This window comes from Vipera berus (assembly GCF_964194415.1).
Source record: "Vipera berus genome assembly, chromosome: 2".
Classification (NCBI taxonomy): domain Eukaryota; kingdom Metazoa; phylum Chordata; class Lepidosauria; order Squamata; family Viperidae; genus Vipera; species Vipera berus.
The window spans coordinates 155,482,661-155,502,698 of record NC_138203.1 but is presented as its reverse complement, the minus strand read 5'-3'; the positions used below and the strand labels follow the sequence as shown (position 1 = coordinate 155,502,698).

General features: G+C 38.1%; 1 protein-coding gene across 3 annotated transcripts in view; it reads right to left on the bottom strand.

Moving 5' to 3' along the window:
- Positions 1-20,038, bottom strand: part of CEP112 (centrosomal protein 112) — a gene marked incomplete at its 3' end in the record, with an annotated part of 303,692 nt that overhangs the window by 139,451 nt on the left and 144,203 nt on the right. For all 3 annotated transcript variants that reach the window (XM_081318537.1, XM_081318536.1, XM_081318538.1), the window contains one exon: positions 19,639-19,821. In XM_081318537.1, coding sequence (XP_081174663.1) covers positions 19,639-19,821 — 183 coding nt within the window. The remainder of the gene's footprint in view (positions 1-19,638; positions 19,822-20,038) is intronic.

The following is a 20,038-nucleotide window of genomic DNA, read 5'->3' as shown; positions in this document are numbered from 1 at the left end:
GTTGTGGATGTGTATGCACTTCTGTGTATTAAGCCTGATAACAACTCTGGCAAGAAATGTTCAGCTTCTCTTCCAATTATATACCGTAATCAATTTACACTGCTTTATCAACCCTGCTATATCATATTATATCAGCTCAATTACAATTCCAACTTTTTATAAAAAATAATCAACGTTTTCACTTTTTCTGAACAAGCATACCTCTACAAGCATAAAGAAGTCAATGTCAGCTAGATAAAGTTAGTTGTCTAATGCATTAAAATGAAAAGAGGAATGGATGCTCTAGAGCAGACATGTCAAACACAAGGCCCGGGGGCTGGATGCGGCCCACAAAGTGGTTTCATGTGGCCCGCGAAGCCACCCTGGAAACAGTGAGGGAACGACCCCCACTGCCTTGGCCCTTGCCCAGAGACCCTCCTTCTGCCAGAGACCCTCAGATCTGTCCCACTCCTGCCCAGGCCCCCATAGGCACCCTTGATGCAAACGATGTAGAGCTGGCCACACCCACCCAATAGGCCATACGCACTCTAGCCATGCCCACCCAGTAGGCCACGCCCACCCTGGCCATACCCACCCAGCCCCTTGAGGGCAACCGCAATGCTGATGCGGCCCTCAATGAAATTGAGTTTGACACCCCTGTTCTAGAGGATAGGCTGTCAGATGTTTATACAGATGTATATTCTTAGAGATAGCACATAGACAGAGATCACAGAAGAAAGCATGATCTAGTTGCTTCTAAACGCTTCCAAATGCCATTTGCTCATTCACTCACTCACTGCCCCATCGCTTCTAAATGCTTCCAAACGCCACTTGCTCGCTTGCTCACTTACTGCGTTTGGAAGCGACGGGGCAGTAAGTGAACGAGTGTCGGGGCCAGGGCCAGAGGCCATCAGCTGTTTGGCGCCAGAGACGCTGGGCGGCCCAACACAGCACTCTGTAGCCGGGACATCTTCAGGTGGTGTCAGGGACGGTGCTGGAGGCCATCAGCTGTTTATTTATTTATTTATTTATTTAATTGATTTTATATACTGCCCTATTCCCGAAGGACTCAGGGCGATTTACAGGGTGAGTTAGAACAATACAAATAAGTACACTTTAAAATAGAATTAAACAAGACTAGCCCACAATTAAACAAATTAAAATTAAAATTAAATTAAAATTAAAATTAAAATAATTAAAATTAAAATTAAAATTAAAAAAATTAAAATTAAAATTAAAATTAAAATTAAAATTAAAATTAAAATTAAAATTAAATTAAAATTAAAATTAAAATTAAATTAAAATTAAATTAAAATCCCCTCAGTCCAGGCCAGCAAGATCAAACAACCAAGTTTTAAGGTCCCGGCGAAATGAGCGAAGGTCTGGGGCAGTCCAAAGTTCTACCGGCAGTTCATTCCATAGGGCAGGCGCGCCCACAGAGAATGCCCTCCCCCTTGGAACCATCCGTCGGCATTCCCTAACCAGCGGAACCCTAAGGAGGCCCTCCCTGTGGAAGCGCACAGGACGCTGGGAGGCTGATGCTGGCAGCAGGTGCTCCCTGAGATAATCCAGACTCGTGCCATTTAGGGCTTTATAGGTCATCACCAGCACCTTGAATCACACCCGGAGAATTGGAAGCAAATGCAGCTTGCGGAGAAGAGGTGTTACATGAGAGTATCGGGAAACTCCCATTACTACTCACGCAGCTGCATTTTGCATCAGCTGAAGCCTCCGAGTGGTCCTCAAGGGCAGCCCCATGTAGAGAGCGTTGCAGTAGTCTAACTGGGAGGTAACGAGCACGAGTGACTGTGCATAGGGCATCTCGGTCCAAATAGGGTCGCAACTGGCGCACCAGGCAAATCTGGGCAAAAGCCCCCCTGATCACAGCTCCTACATGATCTTCCAAACTGAGCCGTGAATCCAGGAGAATGCCCAAGTTACGAGCCCTATCAACGGGGGGTAGCACCTCATCCCCCATCGTTAATGATGGACAAAAATGATTCACCCAAGACGTCGGTATGTACAGCCACTCAGTCCTGGCAGGATTGAGTCGAAGCCTGTTTCTTCCCATCCAAACCTGAACCTGAACATAACAGCTGCTTGTGATAGCCCATGCGGACATTTTAGCATATGGTTCGTTTATATTACTCTAATGCGGACTTATACGCCCTCAGGAGGGCTCCTGCCTCCTGGATATGACCTGTCGCCCTTTGTTCTATCTCCCTTGAGGACGGGCCCAACTGTTGGGATCCTGAGAGGTGGTTGGGCATGGATAGGGGCCATTGGTTGAAACGGATTAAGAAGCCCCTAATATGTTTTTTAGCCAGTTGTTTTAGGGGGTTGGGGAGGGGGGAGAAGGGCAGAGTTGGGAGGGATAAGGGGTTTTTATCAACCGGCGGTCAGTCCAGGCCGGAGATGGTTTTCGGCGAGACGGGGATGGGGTTCAGCTGTTCAGCGCAGGAAACCGCTGCCACTAGGAACACAGCTCTGGGTCAGGGTTCGTAGCAGCTCTGGGTGGGGGCTCATTATGGGCTGCGGCATGGCAACTGCAGAGAGGGAAATCCCCACGGCGACTGTGGGGAGAGGAATCCCTGCGGCCTGTGGCTCCAAGCCACTGGGGCAGGGGTGCAAAGGACGGGCGGCGACACCGTAGCAAGAGGAGTTCTTACAGACACCGGCATCGCTCCCAGTGACAACACCTCTGAGTTCCGGCACTTTTTTTTTTTTTAGAAAAAAAAGCACTGTGAGTAACCAACATGGTTTTACCCCTGAGCTTGTTACCTATTCACTCCTCAGATATTCTAAAATATTGTCCTCAAAACCTGTAATACTTGGGACTAGATAGGGAATTTTAAACTCAGATGCGAAATCAGTGTGATTTTATACTGGCTAAAGGAGTAATGGAAAGCAGAAATCTTGGAGGATGGATGGATGGAAAGATAGATAAATATAGACAGCTCTCACATATACATACAAAAAAAAGAGAGAGAGTCACTGCCGGGCAAGGTGGGAGGCATGTAAGTTTAATAATAAATAAAATAAATACTTATATAGATTTAGATGCATTTGTATGAAGTCTAAATATATCTACTCATTGATGGTGCACAGACTGAACCCACTGCCAAATAACAAGCTAAAATATGTAACTGCAGAATAAGGAAAAAAATTATTTTTATTTATTTACTAAATTTATTGCCACCCATCTCAGGGTTTGAGGCTATAACATATTATAAAGTAACAAATTACATTTTTAAAGAGAAGGCTTCAGATAGCCTTATAATGTATGAAATTAAAGCTCATACAAAGGCAGCTACCATGGGGGGAAAAAGAGTCATTTTCTCCACTACATTTGATAAAAAATAGAATTCATTAGATCTGCCAGAAATATAAACGACACTTACTACTATGCATTTTATTATAAGTATATGTTAAGATAATGTTTATCCAAATGAAAACAACACTAAAACATAATCTAGACTAATTTAGAAAAGAATGCTATAACCACAAGAATCAGGTAGTGCTAGTATTAATTAATCGATTATTCTTGCCTCCTCACTTCCTCACTTTCTCTGAATTTCCGGTTGGGAAATTGTTTGTGCCTTTTACTGAACCAGCTTGGCTTAGACTAACTCATCCCGCAATGACATGTATACTGAATACAAATCAGACAGCACAGCTTTAAACGTGTGTTGTAGTTCTCATTTCCAATTCAAGAACTGTACTATAGTCATAAGCTTCTAGTGGATAAAAGAAAATCAGCACTCTGTATATTAGTTAATGCCACATTTGCAAGTCCTAAGGAGATCTGTGCTTTTTTTTAAAAAAAAGAAACATGTATAATATCTTCTGAAAAATACAGAGAGAGAGAGAGAGAGAGAGAAAGAGAGAGAGATGCACAGAGAGATAGATACATGAATAGCTTTGTACTGCTCAACTGATAGAAGCAATGCTTGCACTGGGATTAAACCTTTTCATCATAAAGCCTCATCTGATTTGGACTCCAAGTCCATCAAACCTTTTCCTTTTAAAATCCCACCTTTGATTCAACATCAATTTATTCAAACCACAGCTGGGTGGCGGAAAACGAAAGAACAGCATCATTTAAACCAACCATATTTTCAACTTAAAACAAGGAGTATAATTTAAAAAATTGGCATAAAAGAATGGAAATGGGATAATATTTTTAATGGTAGTTGAAAGGCTGACAGATGTCAAAGTCTTTGAAGATGTCAATACAGTGAGCAAGAAGTTGCCATTAAATAATTTGCCAGAGAGGTGAAGCTTTTTAATGACTGAAAAAGCCCTTCCAGACACATCCTTCTGTTTTTAATTTGTCAGATTTCTCTGTGTTTTCTGAACAATGACAAGTAACTATAACTGCATAGTAAACATATTTTTATAGCATGTTAATGTACAACTTATTTTATACTCTTACACAGCTAGATAAGTATAAGGAAGCTTTACCAGAGAGCCCACACCATTTAGATTCCTTGCAGTCTTATTCAGTATAATAGGATTGACCAATTACTCTATCTATCTATCTATCTATCTATCTATCTATCTATCTATCTATCTATCTATCTATCTATCTATCTATCTATCTATCTATCTATCTATCTATCTATCTCCATACACACACACACACAAAATTTTGGTTGTTTGTTTAAATGGTACAATTAGCTAAACACAATCTGCCAATGTCTATTAAAGGTCAGACATATTTACAACTTTTTGAATGCTCATTAAAGGAGATTGTTGATAATTAGTTGATGACCAATATGTCCAAACAATTCTTTATTAAGTAGAGTGGGACAGGGGGAGGCAGGAGAAGAGTGTCCACATCTGGAAAAACAATTATCAAAACTATAGTTCCTGACCTACATGACAAATAAATGTTAACTCCAAAACACACATTCATATTTCCACAATTTGCTTACTGACAAGCATTTATTACCAGGACACTTCTCCCCATACTCACGTGCTAATTAATAAAAATCAGCCAAATATCCCTTAAGAGGAAGGTCTATTTACACAGAATCCTTCCTTTATGAAACAACTCTAAAGGACAAAGTGACCAACATAATCAATCATACCTCCCATAGTCCTACTCTGTAAAGAAAGGCAGAAAAGAGGCACAGGGCATTTCCCTCTTCCCTTTTCAAACATTTCAGCTTTTATTTCTTCAACTCAAAGTCAACCCAAATATGTCACAAAGAACCAAAAACCTCTCTATTTTAACATCTGTATGCCATCTTTAACCAAAGTTCTCTCTCAAGGAACAAATGACCAGGCTCAAATTATCCTCCTTTGGAGCCATTATGTGAAGACCTAGTTCTCTGGATAAGATTTTAATGCTGGGAAAAGGCTGAAGGAATATAAAAGGGCAAATCAGAAGCAAGATGGATTGCATGTGTGCACCACTGGAAACCCTGAAGGACTGGGTTGAGGACAAATCATCACGGATAAAGTCTATTTATGTGGTTGCTAAGGGTTGATACCGACCTGATGGCATATAATGAATCAATTAATCAGAGAATAATTCAATAACAAAAGATACATGAACACATACACGCACACACAATAGGAGAAGCAGCAGGTATGACAGTAAAACTATATTTAAAATTAACATATTATTACATTAAAAACTTAATTAAATTTAAAAAAATTGAGGCCTTTGAACTGTGGTGCTGGAGAAGACTCTTGCGAGTACCTTGGACTGCAAGGCGTTCAAACCGGTCAGTCCTAGAGGAGATCAATCCTGACTGCTCTTTAGAAGGCCAGATCCTGAAGTTGAAACTCAAATACTTTGGCCACGTAATGAGTAGGAAGGACTCACTGGAGAAGAGCCTAATTCTGGGAAAGATTGAGGGCAAGAGAAGAAAGGGACGACAGACAATGAGGTGGCTGGATGGAGTCACTGAAGCAGTAGACGTGAGCTTAAATGGACTCCAGAAAATGGTAGAGGACAGGAAGGCCTGGAGGAACGTTGTCCATAGGGTCGCGATGGGTCAGACACGACTTCACAACTAACAACAACAACATTAAAAACTAACAATAAAATGGCTCACAGAGGGACAGTTTTTAATTGCCTTTGGTTATAGTTACGGACAGCTTGAATATATTGCACTGTTACTCAAATTGTTGTTGTTAGCTGCGGTCGTGTTACTCAAATTAGATGCAGCAAATTAAGTCTTTCATTAATTATATTTTCCATGGTATCAGTTAAGACTGAGTAGTCCTTCAACACCTTCATGACCAGAGTAATGTGCCATTCTTTTTGGTCTTGGACTTCTCAGCCTATTTATTGATTATTCAGATGCTCCTGCCTATCTCTTTCTTAACAAGGCAGACGCTTCTCACCGTCTTGAGGGCGGTGCTTGTACAATCCAGTCCAGAGTTTCCTTTCTAGGTGATTTCCTCCTCTGCACATTTTCCTCTCAGGGCTGCTACAGGCCAAACCATACTTTTTTAATGAGGAACTTTTGGTCTTTGAAGCCTTTTAGTATCGGCCCAATCTACTTCAAGGTAACAAAATCTGATGTAAGTTCAAACAGATCAAAAGATTTTGGTAGGATGGTTTCTCATAAAATTATACCATGTCAGTTGAGCACATTTCCCCCTTATGTTAGCTTTTAAATCTCTTACATGTCAAGCTTGCAGGCTAAGCAGGCAGATACTTAATTGCGCAAGTCAGGATTTTTCATATCTTAAAAATCTCCCCCGACTTTTTTTTCTCCTCTGAAAATTCTGGGGGCCCCCTACTCTGATATATATCCCAGAGGATACCTCCTGAACACTTCTAGATACACTGTATCTTAAATAAAGTCAAGGACTCAGCTTGAGTAGATAAAATTCCTTATTGCAGATATAAGCAAGTTGAGCTGCAATGAAGCTTGACTTTTCTGAAGGAGAGAGAGGGAGGGAGGGAGAATAGAATAGGAATAATAGAATAGAATAATAACTTGTCACTTTGAATGTACACTAATCACCATACATTAAAATGAAATTTCATTGCATTCAGCACTCAAAGGGTCACCACCTCTGGTATACACTACATAAATATGACAAAAATAAATAGAGAGAGAGAAAAATACCCCAACATTTAAATCCTGGATTTCTTTTTCCTATCCTCTTGTTTTGATGCCTGCTTGCAATTAATTTGGAGATATTTTAAGTTACCATAGCTTAACCAATCAGACCCACAATTTGCAATACGTTTTCAGAAAGCTGTCTTACTGCCTTGTTTAGTGACTATCTGAAGTTACAACATTATAATCCCTTCCCCCCCCCCGCACAGCTTTGCTTCCAATTCTTGCAGTTACAACCACTGCAGCAGCCCCAAATTCCTGGGGATTATACTGCATCCCAGCAGTTTTGTGTGCTCCCCAACAGGCTTGTGTCAGAGTTCATGCAGAACACAGAAGTAAAATCACGTCACACTCACTTGATGTCTGTGCGAGACGTGTGTCATACTTGATGTTTCACCTAATGACCAAATGGGAAGTGATGTCATAAGTCCCTAATGGTCACATGATTTTCTCTTTAATTTCAGGCCCCACAGGTCTACCATCCATGATTGCTACCAAATGCCTCGCAGCTTCCCCCCATTCTAGAAACCTGGAGGCCAGGAGGTACCTCCTTAAAGATCAACTAGAGCAGGGGTCAGCCACCCATGGCTCCGGAGCTGCATGTGGCTCTTTCATCCCTCTACTGCGGCTCTCTGTTTTTTTTTTTTAAAAAATACATAGCATAAAGGTAAAAAAGGATATATGCAGTGTTATCTTCATTTTAGATGTCCAAAGGGTCTTGTGGCTCCTGGTGTTTTCTTTTCTGTGGGAAACGGGTCCAAATGGCTCTTTGAGTGTTTAAGGTTGCCGACCCCTGAACTAGACCATGCTAAGACGTCCTACAAAAGCTCTGATGATCGTCCTAATCAGAGATGTCCCCTTCATTACTACTGATTATATCAGACTTTTTATCAAATTCCCCCAGACATATGTTGAATACCACATTTACTGGACCAATGTGATAGCAGAAATCAACCTTACAATTATTCATCTCCAGCTTCTAACCACACTGAAAATATATTCCCTTTTTTAAACCATTCCTTCCTAGTCATGAAGCACAGTTCATCCCTCCTCCATACTTCTAGCCTCTCACCCTCCATCTTGGAGGTGGGGAATTGAAGAGAGACCATATTTTGAACTCACAAAGCAGGAAGGACAGACTTAAAAGATTTGATTCACTGAACTATTCAGACACAGAATCTTCTTGGGAGGCAAGCTATGATGGTCATGAACTTTAGCAATACTCTCAGAAATGAAATCCAACTGGCTGGCCAAGTAAAAGTTGTGCCTCTAAAGAGTTCAGGGGGGAGGGGGATTAAATGGGAAAGTTGAGACAATGGCATAACTGAAGAAATATAAACAGTGCCTCATTTCAAACACAGGGAGAATTCGGAAATGGGTAAAATTCCTTACAAAGTAGTAGAAAGGGAAAATCTGTTCTATCTTGAGTCAGAAACAGAGTGAAGAGATTTGATAGGGCATGAAGGGGAATTTCTGACAAAGGTATGAAGATGGAAGGGGAACATGTATCTGACACTTCCAGACTCATGGAGATGGAGAAGGGTCAGTGTGAGCACTGAATTAGGAGCAACAGGGCACTTTGTGTACAAAGAACAACATGGCATCATTCTCGTCTGCCATCCATGTCATTTCATGTCCAGGACTTTGCTACTAAATCAAAGATGTGCTATCTCGTATAGTTTCAGGATACTGACTGACTGGGAAAGTTTAGAGGGAACCTGACTCTAAACTCTGGGTGTCTTATAAATAAAACACAGAGAACATGGTAATTGCAGTGAAATTATTGGTTGCACAAAGATGGAAGGATTCTGAATTATCCATAACAGAGTATTGGTTGATAAAGATGACAGAATTTACAGACTTGGCAAAATTGACTTGCTTGATTAGGGAAAAGCAGCAACTACATTTGTCAGTGTAGTTTATGGACTTTTTGATGAAAACAGAAAAAATGAATTTGTGATTTATGGGTTTGACGATTAGGAAGTGAAGAATATGGAAATTACCCATGATACAGCCGTAGAGAGGATAAAATATAAATGTATTTATTTGTAACAGATGCAAAGTAAAGTAGAAACTACTTCTTTATATTATTTTTCTTTTCTATTTTCTTATTTAACTTCTCACTTTTTTTACTTTTTCTTCTTTAAACTTGTATTATTTTTACTCTGTAAAAAATTCTTCAGTAAAAACTAATACTAAAAATCACAATAAAAATAAACACCCATGGATCTATTTCAATGAAGGGGTATCAAACTCGCAATGTCACGTGACGTGTCGCAATGTATTGCGACTTTTTTTCCATTGCCGGCAATGGGGTGGGCGTGGTTTCGGCATGATACATCCGGCCTGCAGGCCAGCAGTTTGACAACCCTGATCTAGGCCAAAGGGTTGAATTATGGTAAGTGGACCAATCTTTGTTAATCTGTGTAATTGCATTGCTTATCAGAGCAACTTCATCAGTCAGAGCAAAATTAATTAACACCCATGCATCTAGATCAGACATGTCAAACTCACAACATCATGGGTGAGATCATCCGTGGCTTTGGGGTGAGGTATCACCAATATGCAGATGATACCCAGTTGTTTATCTCCACCCTAAGCCAACCCAGTGATGCCCTTGATGTGATGTCCCGGTGCCTGGAGGCGGTGCAGGTCTGGATGGGAAGGAACAGGCTCAGGCTGAACCCCTCCAAGACCGAGTGGCTGTGGGTACCAACATCTCGTATTGTCCAACAAGTTCCATCTCTTTTGATGGGGGGAGGTATTGCCCCCGTCAGAAATGGCTCGCAACTTTGGTGTCCTCCTGGATTCACGGCTTAATTTGGAAGATCATCTAACAGCCGTGACCAGGGGGGCCTTCGCATAGGTTCGCCTAGTGCACCAGTTGTGCCCCTTTTTGCACCGGGATGCCCTATGCATGGTTACCCATGCCGTCACTTCTCGCCTGGATTACTGCAATGCTCTTTAAATGGGGCTGCCCTTGAAGAGCACCCGGAGGCTTCAACTGGTGCAAAATGCGGTCGTGCGGGTGCTTATGGGAGTATCTCGGTACTCCCATGTTACACCACTCCTCCGCGAGCTGCATTGGCTTCCGGTTGTCCTCCGAGTGCGATTCAAGGTGCTGGTAATAACCTTTAAAGCCCTACATGGCTTAGGCCCAGGGTACTTGCGAGACCACCTGCTGCCATTGTCAACCTCCCATCGCCCAGTTCGCTCCCACAGTCGGCCTCCTCAGGGTGCCGTCAGCCAGGCAATGCCGGCTGGCGACCCCCAGGGGGAGAGCCTTCTCTGTGGGCACGCCGACCCTCTGGAATGAACTACCCCCAGAGCTGCGGAAGGCCCCCTGACCTTCGGTCCTCCCGCCGTGACCTGAAGACCTGGTTGTTCCAACAAGCGGGCCTGGACTGACTACGGTTTTTAATTAGGCTTTTTACTGGGTTAAATTGTCTAGTATTTATTGCATCTATTGTTTAATTCTTTTTTAAATTTCTTACTTTATGTTTTTTAATTTTTATGGTTGTGAGCTGCCCTGAGTCCTCAGGGAGAAGGGCAGCATAAAAATTTAATAAAATCAAAATCAAATCAATGTGACATCACACAACATATCAGAACTTTTTCCCCATTGCCAGCAATGGGGTGGGTGTGGTATTCTCGTGACACGTCCGACCCGTGGGCCGGCAGTTTGACACCCCTGATCTAGATAAATGCCAAACAACTGCAAATGTTTCTTCCGATTGCAAAGAATCATTTGGGAATTGGGATTTAACTTTCCCATTCTCTCTTTTGAAATTATAAAATCAAGTATTTTGTGAGAAACTTGTAAGTATAGTTTTGAAGTATGCAAACATGCATGAAGACAAGACTTAGGAAAGGTGAGAGTTAGAAATTTGTTTGAAATTATGAAAAAACTGACAATATCTTTTAAAGACATCAAACCCCGGATTTTAGCTCCAAAAACACACTGAACTGTCATGTTATACAGTCCATATTTAACTACCCTATTATCAAAACTATGCCAAATGCTTTGCTGAAATCAATATATATTGTATCTACAAGATTCCCATATTTTTAAAAAACTTTCAAAACAGGAAAAAGGGAGGAAAAGACGGTGATGGAGATTATAAGTGAGATAGATTACAAGTATTTTACCAATTAACAAATATAATGTATTAAAAACCCATTGTGTTTATTGAGAATGCCTGACATAACCTGAATTTTTTGGATGAAGGTGAAATCAGCAATCTGTTGTTCAACTGTACTTTTTTTTGCTGTTCCAAAATAACTATTTTGATAATTATAATAGAATATTTTGGGTGAAACTGTCCTCCTCTGATATTAGTTTGCCCTTGTTTTGAACCCTAATATCAAACATGTGTCCATTATTGCTAAGCACATTGGTCTGTGCTTAAATTGTAAGCCGCCCTGAGTCTTCAGAGAAGGGCGGGATATAAATGGGATTAAAATAAATAAATAAATAAAATTAATTCTTCTGCACAAAGCACAGTCTGTTTGTCTTAAGTAATATCCAGAGATGCATTGTTGACAGCAGTTGATGGCACATATCACATTAGAGAAACATCACGTAAAGATGCCTCTAAATTTTGTGTAGGAAATTGTTTGGGACAGCAATGTCATAAATGTGAAGGCAGAATAGATGCCTGGATTTGTTGCAGGGCCTGGTTGCCCTGTTAAATCATTGTTCTGTTGTTTCTTATTGCTTGTAAAATTCTGCTTCAGGTTGGATTATTATTTATATGCAAGTATAGGGCTGCCACCCAGTGCCTGAGAAAGTTCAATAGCATTGTCCAGTATGGGTTGCAGCTTATTAATAATGTATTTAAGTGTCTTGAGCTGTGAGCTGGGGGTGACAACCAATGGTGCTCCCTTGTTGTTTTTGTGTTCTACATTTTAATAGATTCTACCTGGAAATCAGCCTGTCTCTACTGATTTATTGTGATCTCACTAGGTGGGTAATCTAGTTTTGCCTGAATGCCTGGTTTAATTCCACCAGTTTTGCCTCAGTTGATTAATAGGCAAATCAACAGAGCCAGATCTTTGGATTTTTGAGGGTTTATCAGCAGCTATCCAGATTTTATTCAGAAGTGGGAAGAGAGCTCTTCTTGTATAAACAGAATCTCAGGAAAGAGGGCTGTATCATATAGTAGGGTTGGTGGTGATTCATTGGCAAACTTGGGGGAGGGAGAGATCATTGGCTTAAACAACATTTCTTGACTAATACATTCACATTAACTTTAAACAGCAAAAAAAAACCTACAGTGCATACCTCATATTTGTCTTATACTATGTGAGAATTGTTTTGTATAGTTGGGCTATGAGATTACTCCTAACCATCTGACTACGTATTACTTACTATACATCTGCTGAGCAAGCAACAAGAGTGCCTAGCCAGAGAAAATTGCTCCAGTTCTCATTATAACCTTTTCTGATATTCAGAAACACTAAAAGCCAAATGAAAATCAACAAAAGATGAATATAAAGTCCCAGATAGTGAGCCAATGTATACTTCAGCAACATGTTGCAAAATTAGGCCATACACTAAATAAATAAACAAATAAATAAACAGGTACTATAGGTAATCCTCAAATTACAGTCACAATTGCCTGGTATTTTGGTCATAAGTTGTTGTGTTCGTTAGGGGGGGGGTCAGCATATAACTTGACTTGCTTTTACAATCATTTTTTTTCTCTCAGAAAATGCAAAAAAGTCACAAATCAGTTATGTGATTGTGGGATGCTGCAATCAATCACAAATGCGAGCCAATTGCTAAGCTTCCAAAATGCAATCATGTGATCAGTGGTTAATAACTGAAAGGGTTAATTCCCCCCCCCCTTTAAAAATACAGTATAATAATAATTTCGTCAGGGTTTAAGAATGATACCATACCATTTACATAATGTAAGGAGGGTTGACAGTGTGACAACCCACCATTTGGCATTCAATAATTCAAACAGCTACAAGGAGAATGTTCCATACGGTGGGCACCATGGCAAAGAAGGCTCAACTATTGGAAATCATCTAATTTAAGTCCCTAGCAGATGGACTTGTAGCATGCCTTCTCTGCAGATCTAATGGAACTAGCTGATGTAATTGGGGACAGGCAATCCCTCAGCTAATCCAGTCCCATGCCATGAAGGGCTTGAAACATTAAGGCCAATACCTTGAACTGAACCTAGAAGGAAGCTGGCAGTCAATGCAGCTCCTGGTGCAGAGATGTCACATGGGAGCCCCTATAACTGCCTGTAGAGCTGCATTTTGCATCAGTTCAATTTTCTGCATACTCTTCAAGGGCAGTCTCATGTAGAGCATTATAGTTGACTAGGCAACTGAGCATAAGTGAACCTTCTGATTTAGGAACAGGTATAACTGACGGATAACCCAAAGCAGTGCAAAGGTCCTCTTAGCCCCATCTGCCACCTGTTCTTCAAGCAAAAAGAAATTAGGAGGACCCCCAGATTGCACACTAGGTCTACCTGGGACAGTGTCACCTCATTCAGCACTATCAAAGATAGGATAGTCCTAGAACCAATAAGCCTCCAAATCCAAAGCTATTCAGTCTTTCCAGGGTTTAACTAAAGGTTCTAGTTCCTCATCCAGATCCACACAACCTTCGGCACTGAGATAACATGTTTACAGCTTTATTTAATATCTTTACTCCATGGCAATGGATGAGCTCACTAAGTGGCCTCATATAGGTATAAAAAAGAAAAGTAGAGAGCACAAATCCTGTGGCAGCCCACCTAGTAAAGGCAGAGGGCAGACCTCTCCTCCTCAATCACCACTGACTGGATTCAACCCTGGAGAAAGGAAGTGAACCAGCAAAACCAGCAACATGCTATCCACCCTCAATGCTCTGAGCTGAAGGGAAGGATACCATGGTCAATGGGAAAGCTGCCAAGAGGTCAAGTAGGACAAAGAGGGATGTACAATCCCCATTCCACCCTTCTAAGAGATCATCCAAAAGTCTGACCAATGCTGCTTCCATGTCCTGGTCTGAATCCTGATTGAAAAGGACGCACAGATAATCTACTTCCTCCAAGATTCCTCTGAAGTTGTTACTCAATACCTTGTCAACCATCTTCCCCAAAAGTGGACGTTAGATATTGGACAAAAATTTTCCAATATGATGGAGTCCAGTGTTGGCTTTTTGAGAAGACAAACCAAGACCTCTTTGAGGTAAAGCATAAAGGAACCACCCCCTCACTTAAAGATGAATTACCCACTACTAGAACCCACTCACACAACACCCCCTGCACTTGGATTTAAAGGGCTTGGATTTAAAGAGCAAGTGGCTAAGCTCACAGTCCTAAGGACCTGTCCACTTCCTCAGGTTCAAACTGTCCTGGCAGATAACTTTTCCCCAGGCATCTCCTCTAGACTAGCAACTTAATTCATTAATTATATTAATCTAATCCAAATTAATCCAACTATGCTCAGTTGGTCTATTATGTAATGCTACAGATGATTTGTTAAGGGCTGAAAGTAGGAAATGGTAGAAATAAGGTAAACCTGTTCAATATTTAAAATATTTCTGTTTCATTTGATATATTTGGAATTATAGTTTGGAGCAAATGCAATTATCTATCCACTCTAAACCATCACTTCAAGGTACTAGAGGAAGAAGAAATTATTTTGAACCAGGAATGCCTAGTTTTTTCTAGAGCGAAGGTTTCACTTGGCCTTTGAGTCATATGCTGGTCATTATAACAGGAGAGAAATTAAATTAGATTACATTTATATTTAGGCTTAGTAAAAATTGAATATAGTCTAATGCAGGACATCTCATGAGGTGTATTTAATTAAAGCCACCCATTGCTATATTAAAAATTACAATCTGAAAACAATTTTTGGAAATATTGGAATGAATACACTGATTACAAACTTTCAGGGACATTTTGATGCCTAAGGTTACAGGCACTGTTAACTTATAAATACAGATCATTGTAGTGTAGTGATTCTGTAAAAAAAGAAAAAAATAACTCTAGAGTATAATTAAAGATGTGAAGTATGATGACATTCATTAACAAAAGCTATACTCATACATTTCAGTGGTTACCATTAATTGATGTGAATGAAACTCAAGTAGAAACTATTGGGCAAGTTTCATTGGCGGAAAGCTTTTCCATTGGAAATATATCAACTTGGACTCAGAGTTTAATATTTGAAATTGTTACCCTGTGGTTCAGGTAGAATTATGAAAATCACTATAAAATTATGTGTGTAAGTTGCATACCTGGGGTTCTTTGGTGTGTGTATATGTGTGTATGTGTATACGCACACACACACACACACAGAGTATATATTCAAAGTGAACTGAGATTTAAAGGTATGGGAAATAACATTGGCTATAAGAGTATGACAGAATCTTCAAAGAAAACTTAATTTAAGGATTGTTTTATGCAAAAGTGTTTCATTTTTAAAACCATATTAACACAGTATTATTTTTGTTTATACAAGTATGTTTTGGACTGAAATATTTCATAACAATATTTTAAAAAAAAATTTCCTTAAGGCTTTCCTTCATATTTTTCTTTCAATACAAAAAGAATTGAGAAAGAACATGAATTCAATTCTTTTGACCCCCTGAAATAGATCCAAGGTCCTGGAAGTACAGAAGGACTTAAGTTGTGTTTGTAAGAATATGTCTCTCTTTTTAAGATGGGGAAAAGTGAGAGGAAGGAGCGGATGTATCTTATAATTATACAGAACACGGATTTTTTTTTAACGAGAGAATATTGAGAGAGTAAAAAATTTTCTTGCGCTCTGCTGTTCCCTCTTTCCCTTAAAGTAAAGCCCAGTGATGATACTGGCTTATTACTCTCAAACAAAGAGGAAAGGTTGTTTTAACAGCTTTACAAGCAGGTGACATGACCGATATCCTTGATGCGTATTGCTCCTATCCTGAATTAACTAAGAGGGATATGTTAAGATATGCACTTAGACTCTACCAGCTGCTAGAAGGATTTAACTGTTGCACCAGGTACTATTTTAATAGTGGGTGTAGATTGTAAAATATGTCAATTCGTATCCCATTCCAGCATTTAAAAAAGATCCAATTTGTGTTGATCTTTTTCAGTCTAGCTTTCAAATTCAAAATTTCTCTCATTTCTAAGTAAAATTATTAATGTTGATTTGCCTCAACTGGGGCAAAGAACGAAAGACTACAGGAACAAAGAGATTAGAATTATCATTATTTGTAAAATATTAAAAAAACAGAGGAGTTGGGTTTTAAAGGCAAATCAGGAATAGAAATATATTTAATGGAAGAAAGTAAACCTTCAATGAACAAGAATACAAAACAGAAAAAGATTAACAAGAGAGCAAACAGGCAAAAACAGTTGCTGATGCAAGGTGGAAGAAGAAAGCTAAGAGAAATTATGCTGTATCTTATCTAGGAGAGTTTTCTTCCCTACTTGAAAGTATTCACAGTAGTTTTTATTTGTCCAATCACATAAGTATTTGAACATACATTCCCTTAATGGATGACACGTATTTAGGATCAAGTGGATATATATCCTATCTGTATCATTGGTCATGAAGCCTAATTCCTTCACTCAATTAATATAGCAACATTTGTAAATGGAACAGAAAATGAGGGGAAAGACTTGATTTTTATCATGCCCATTTTACAATGAAAACAAAGTACTAAAATTTTGTAAAACACATTTCTTTCCTTCGGTATCCAAAGGTAAGCTACTGGAAAATCTAGTTATTTCAAAGAGTATTGGGTTCATTGTTTCGTGAATGTTGCAATGTAACCAATATTATTGTACTTTTATGTTATACAGTTGTGCTGACAGAATTGAAATAATTGAAATCAGAGAATAATAGGAAGATAGCCAGGCAGACAGGAAGTCCAAGAATACTGGTTCACTCAAGTGGCAAAAAAATGGGTAATATGCTAGAGAAAAGGTGTCATTAACAGGACAAAAGAAATGATGTGATGGTGAAATTATAGAAGGTAATACATTCTTTTATAAATGCTTCTTAAAGGCATTTTAAAAAAATATGAAAAAAGTTATGCTTTGTTACAATTTTAATTTTAGAAGAGATATCTAAATATTTTGCATACTATTCTAGAGTAACTGCATATACCAAATATCTCTCAGCAGTATCTTTAAGTTTTCAATAAACATTACTGAATTGTTTTTAATGGTTAAAAAAGAGTACAAACATTTTAAAAAATAAAATCATAATCAAAACTTTCTAGCACCCTTTCATAATGGTAATTTATTAAATGTTTAAAGTAAAAGATAATCACACCTCTTCATAACTATGACTCAAAATCTAAACCTGTGGATGAGCTTGGTCTTGCAGAGTAAGAAAAAATATGATACTACTAAATTTCTCATTGGTAGAGTAATAGTCATTTGTTTACTTATGTTATTTATACAAAGGAAATAAAATTATCTCCAAAAATCAATTAAAAATTATGGAGAAGAAGCACAATGTGCAAATTCAGTACATGCAAGTAATATATGATTTTATTGTTATTTACTGATATTTGTTCAATATAAATTCCATTCCTATCCATACTAAAATAGAGTATGATAGCAAAACACATCAATATATGATGATTACATCAAAAACCAATCAAATTGGTTCACACTATTATTTCTGTAATATCACTATCAGGATACAATTGGTTATTTTTATAAGATATTAAATACTAATAAATTTATGTTAAGTGACAATTTGCAATTTATATGTCCCACTACATATTAAATATTTATAATATTGCACAGCCCTGGAAAAATACTGCACTATGTTATTGAATACACTAAATAAGTAATAATATAAAAAATAATAAACATCAGCCTGTTATAAATTGAAAGGAAGAGGTAGATGATTTAACAAGAACATGAAATATTAAAAAATATTATAGATGGTAGGTCCCACATCACACACCTACTTGACATGATCCTGCAACTGTTTCTCATAACTCATTATCCATGTGATTAAAAAAGTAGTGTGAATAATTTAATGATGAAATAGCCCAATGATTTTAGTCCAACTATAGATAAATCTTCGGAATTCCTTGGTTGTAAAATAACGTTTCCATATTTTAGAGAAGTGATCTTCGTGCATCATGAGCTTCATTAAACATGAAATAGTAAACATCTATATATATTAACAAACTACACTACATTAGAAAGGTAAATGGCACCTACCTCACAAATGTATACAAATCATGAATACGGAAATATAATAAGACTGATGATGGTGAGGAAGCTATTTATCTTTTAAGAAGTATATATTTGTTATTAAATATGAACATAACATATTCTTTGACTAATAAACAAAAAAACTGAGCACAGTCCCTTCTTCCGTTGTATTCCTTGTTTCTTTTTAAACCAACCATAAATACTGAGTTTCTGGACTGTATTATTGTCATGGTGCAAATGAAATAAATTATTAACTTTTTTCAATAACTCATGAATTTGCAGTGAAGGAAAAACATGAGATGTTTTTCCTTCAAATATGGAGAAAAGGCTCCAAAGTGCGTATATGTGTGCATATATGTACATGTTTGTGTATTTATGTATAATATATATTTTAAACTATGATGATAATTATCCACATTTTACATCCAATTATTCAAACTATTCTATTGGGAACTGCTAAAACAGTCATTGTTTTCCTATTCAATTACTTTCCATTTTTAAGTGTCTTCGCTTCAGGCCTTTTAAAGTATATTTATTCAGGATAAAGAACTATGTTCGAAACAACTGGCATAGATTATATATATTTTAATTGGATCAATCAAGACTTTTTTTATATCAAAAATGCAGATTTAACCTGTACATTTGAGCAATTAAACACATCATAGCTTGGAATTACTCTGGCAAATGGCTTCTAACAGTTATCATAAAAATAGAAAATATATGTTTGTTATATGTACATATGTATCCACTATCACCCAATGTATGTGTGCTTATATAATTTAATGCATTTATGTATGAATATATACAGATACAAAATTTCTACACACCCACAAACACATTTAAAAATCTTAAAGTCAAGCAATCCACAATTCTTAATTTCCATATATTTATCATTAAAACAAACCCTTAATAAATCACGTGCAAAAATAAAATGATATTAATAATCCCAAACATAGTTAAAAATTAATAAAATCCAAAATATAGGGAATATATGTGCTGATTGCAGGGATATTTATTTCAAAAATCAATGAGTAAGTCAAAAGGGGAGGGGTTTACTATAGATACATGGACAGGAAATAAATAACGGTTTTTCTTAAATCTATCATGACAATAAATCAAGATTATAAATAATAGGCCAAATTATTGCACATTTGATTCTTAATCTGGGTACCTGTGGGTCCCCCCCCCTTTTTTTTCTTTTTTCTTTGAAAGCCTTTTTTTAGTAGTGGCAGGGAATGGGGCGGTAATGAAAATACAACAGAAAAATAAAATTGTGTTTATATGCCAGTTTTTTAAAATGATTAAAGCGTGCAGCAAAAAGAACATTGGAAAATAGGGGTTTTTTTTTAAAAAAGGCAATCCCATTATTTTTGAAATGCTATTATTACCTGAGCATCTCGTTTCCTATATTCCTGGGTTTTATTGTCGTAGTCTGTCATGGCAGCCCGAAGCTGTTTTTCTAGTTTCTCAATTTCCCGTTCATGGTCTCGGACCAGGCAATCCTTTTCTGTGTTATGTTCTTGGAATAGGTGCGTCTTTTCCTGTTCGTGCTCCAGCTTCAGCTCTACTATCTGATTGGACAATGAGGAGTACAGTTCATCAACAGAACATCCCTGTCGTCATGACAACTCATCTTACTGCTTAATTTTTTTTTTCACCCCCACAATTTTATCGTAGGTTTTTAACCATTATTTTTACGTCATCGTTACCTCACCTGCAAAATAAAAAAAATATGCTAGGTTTTAGGTGTTATTCATAAAAATGAAACAAATTCAACAAATCACGAAT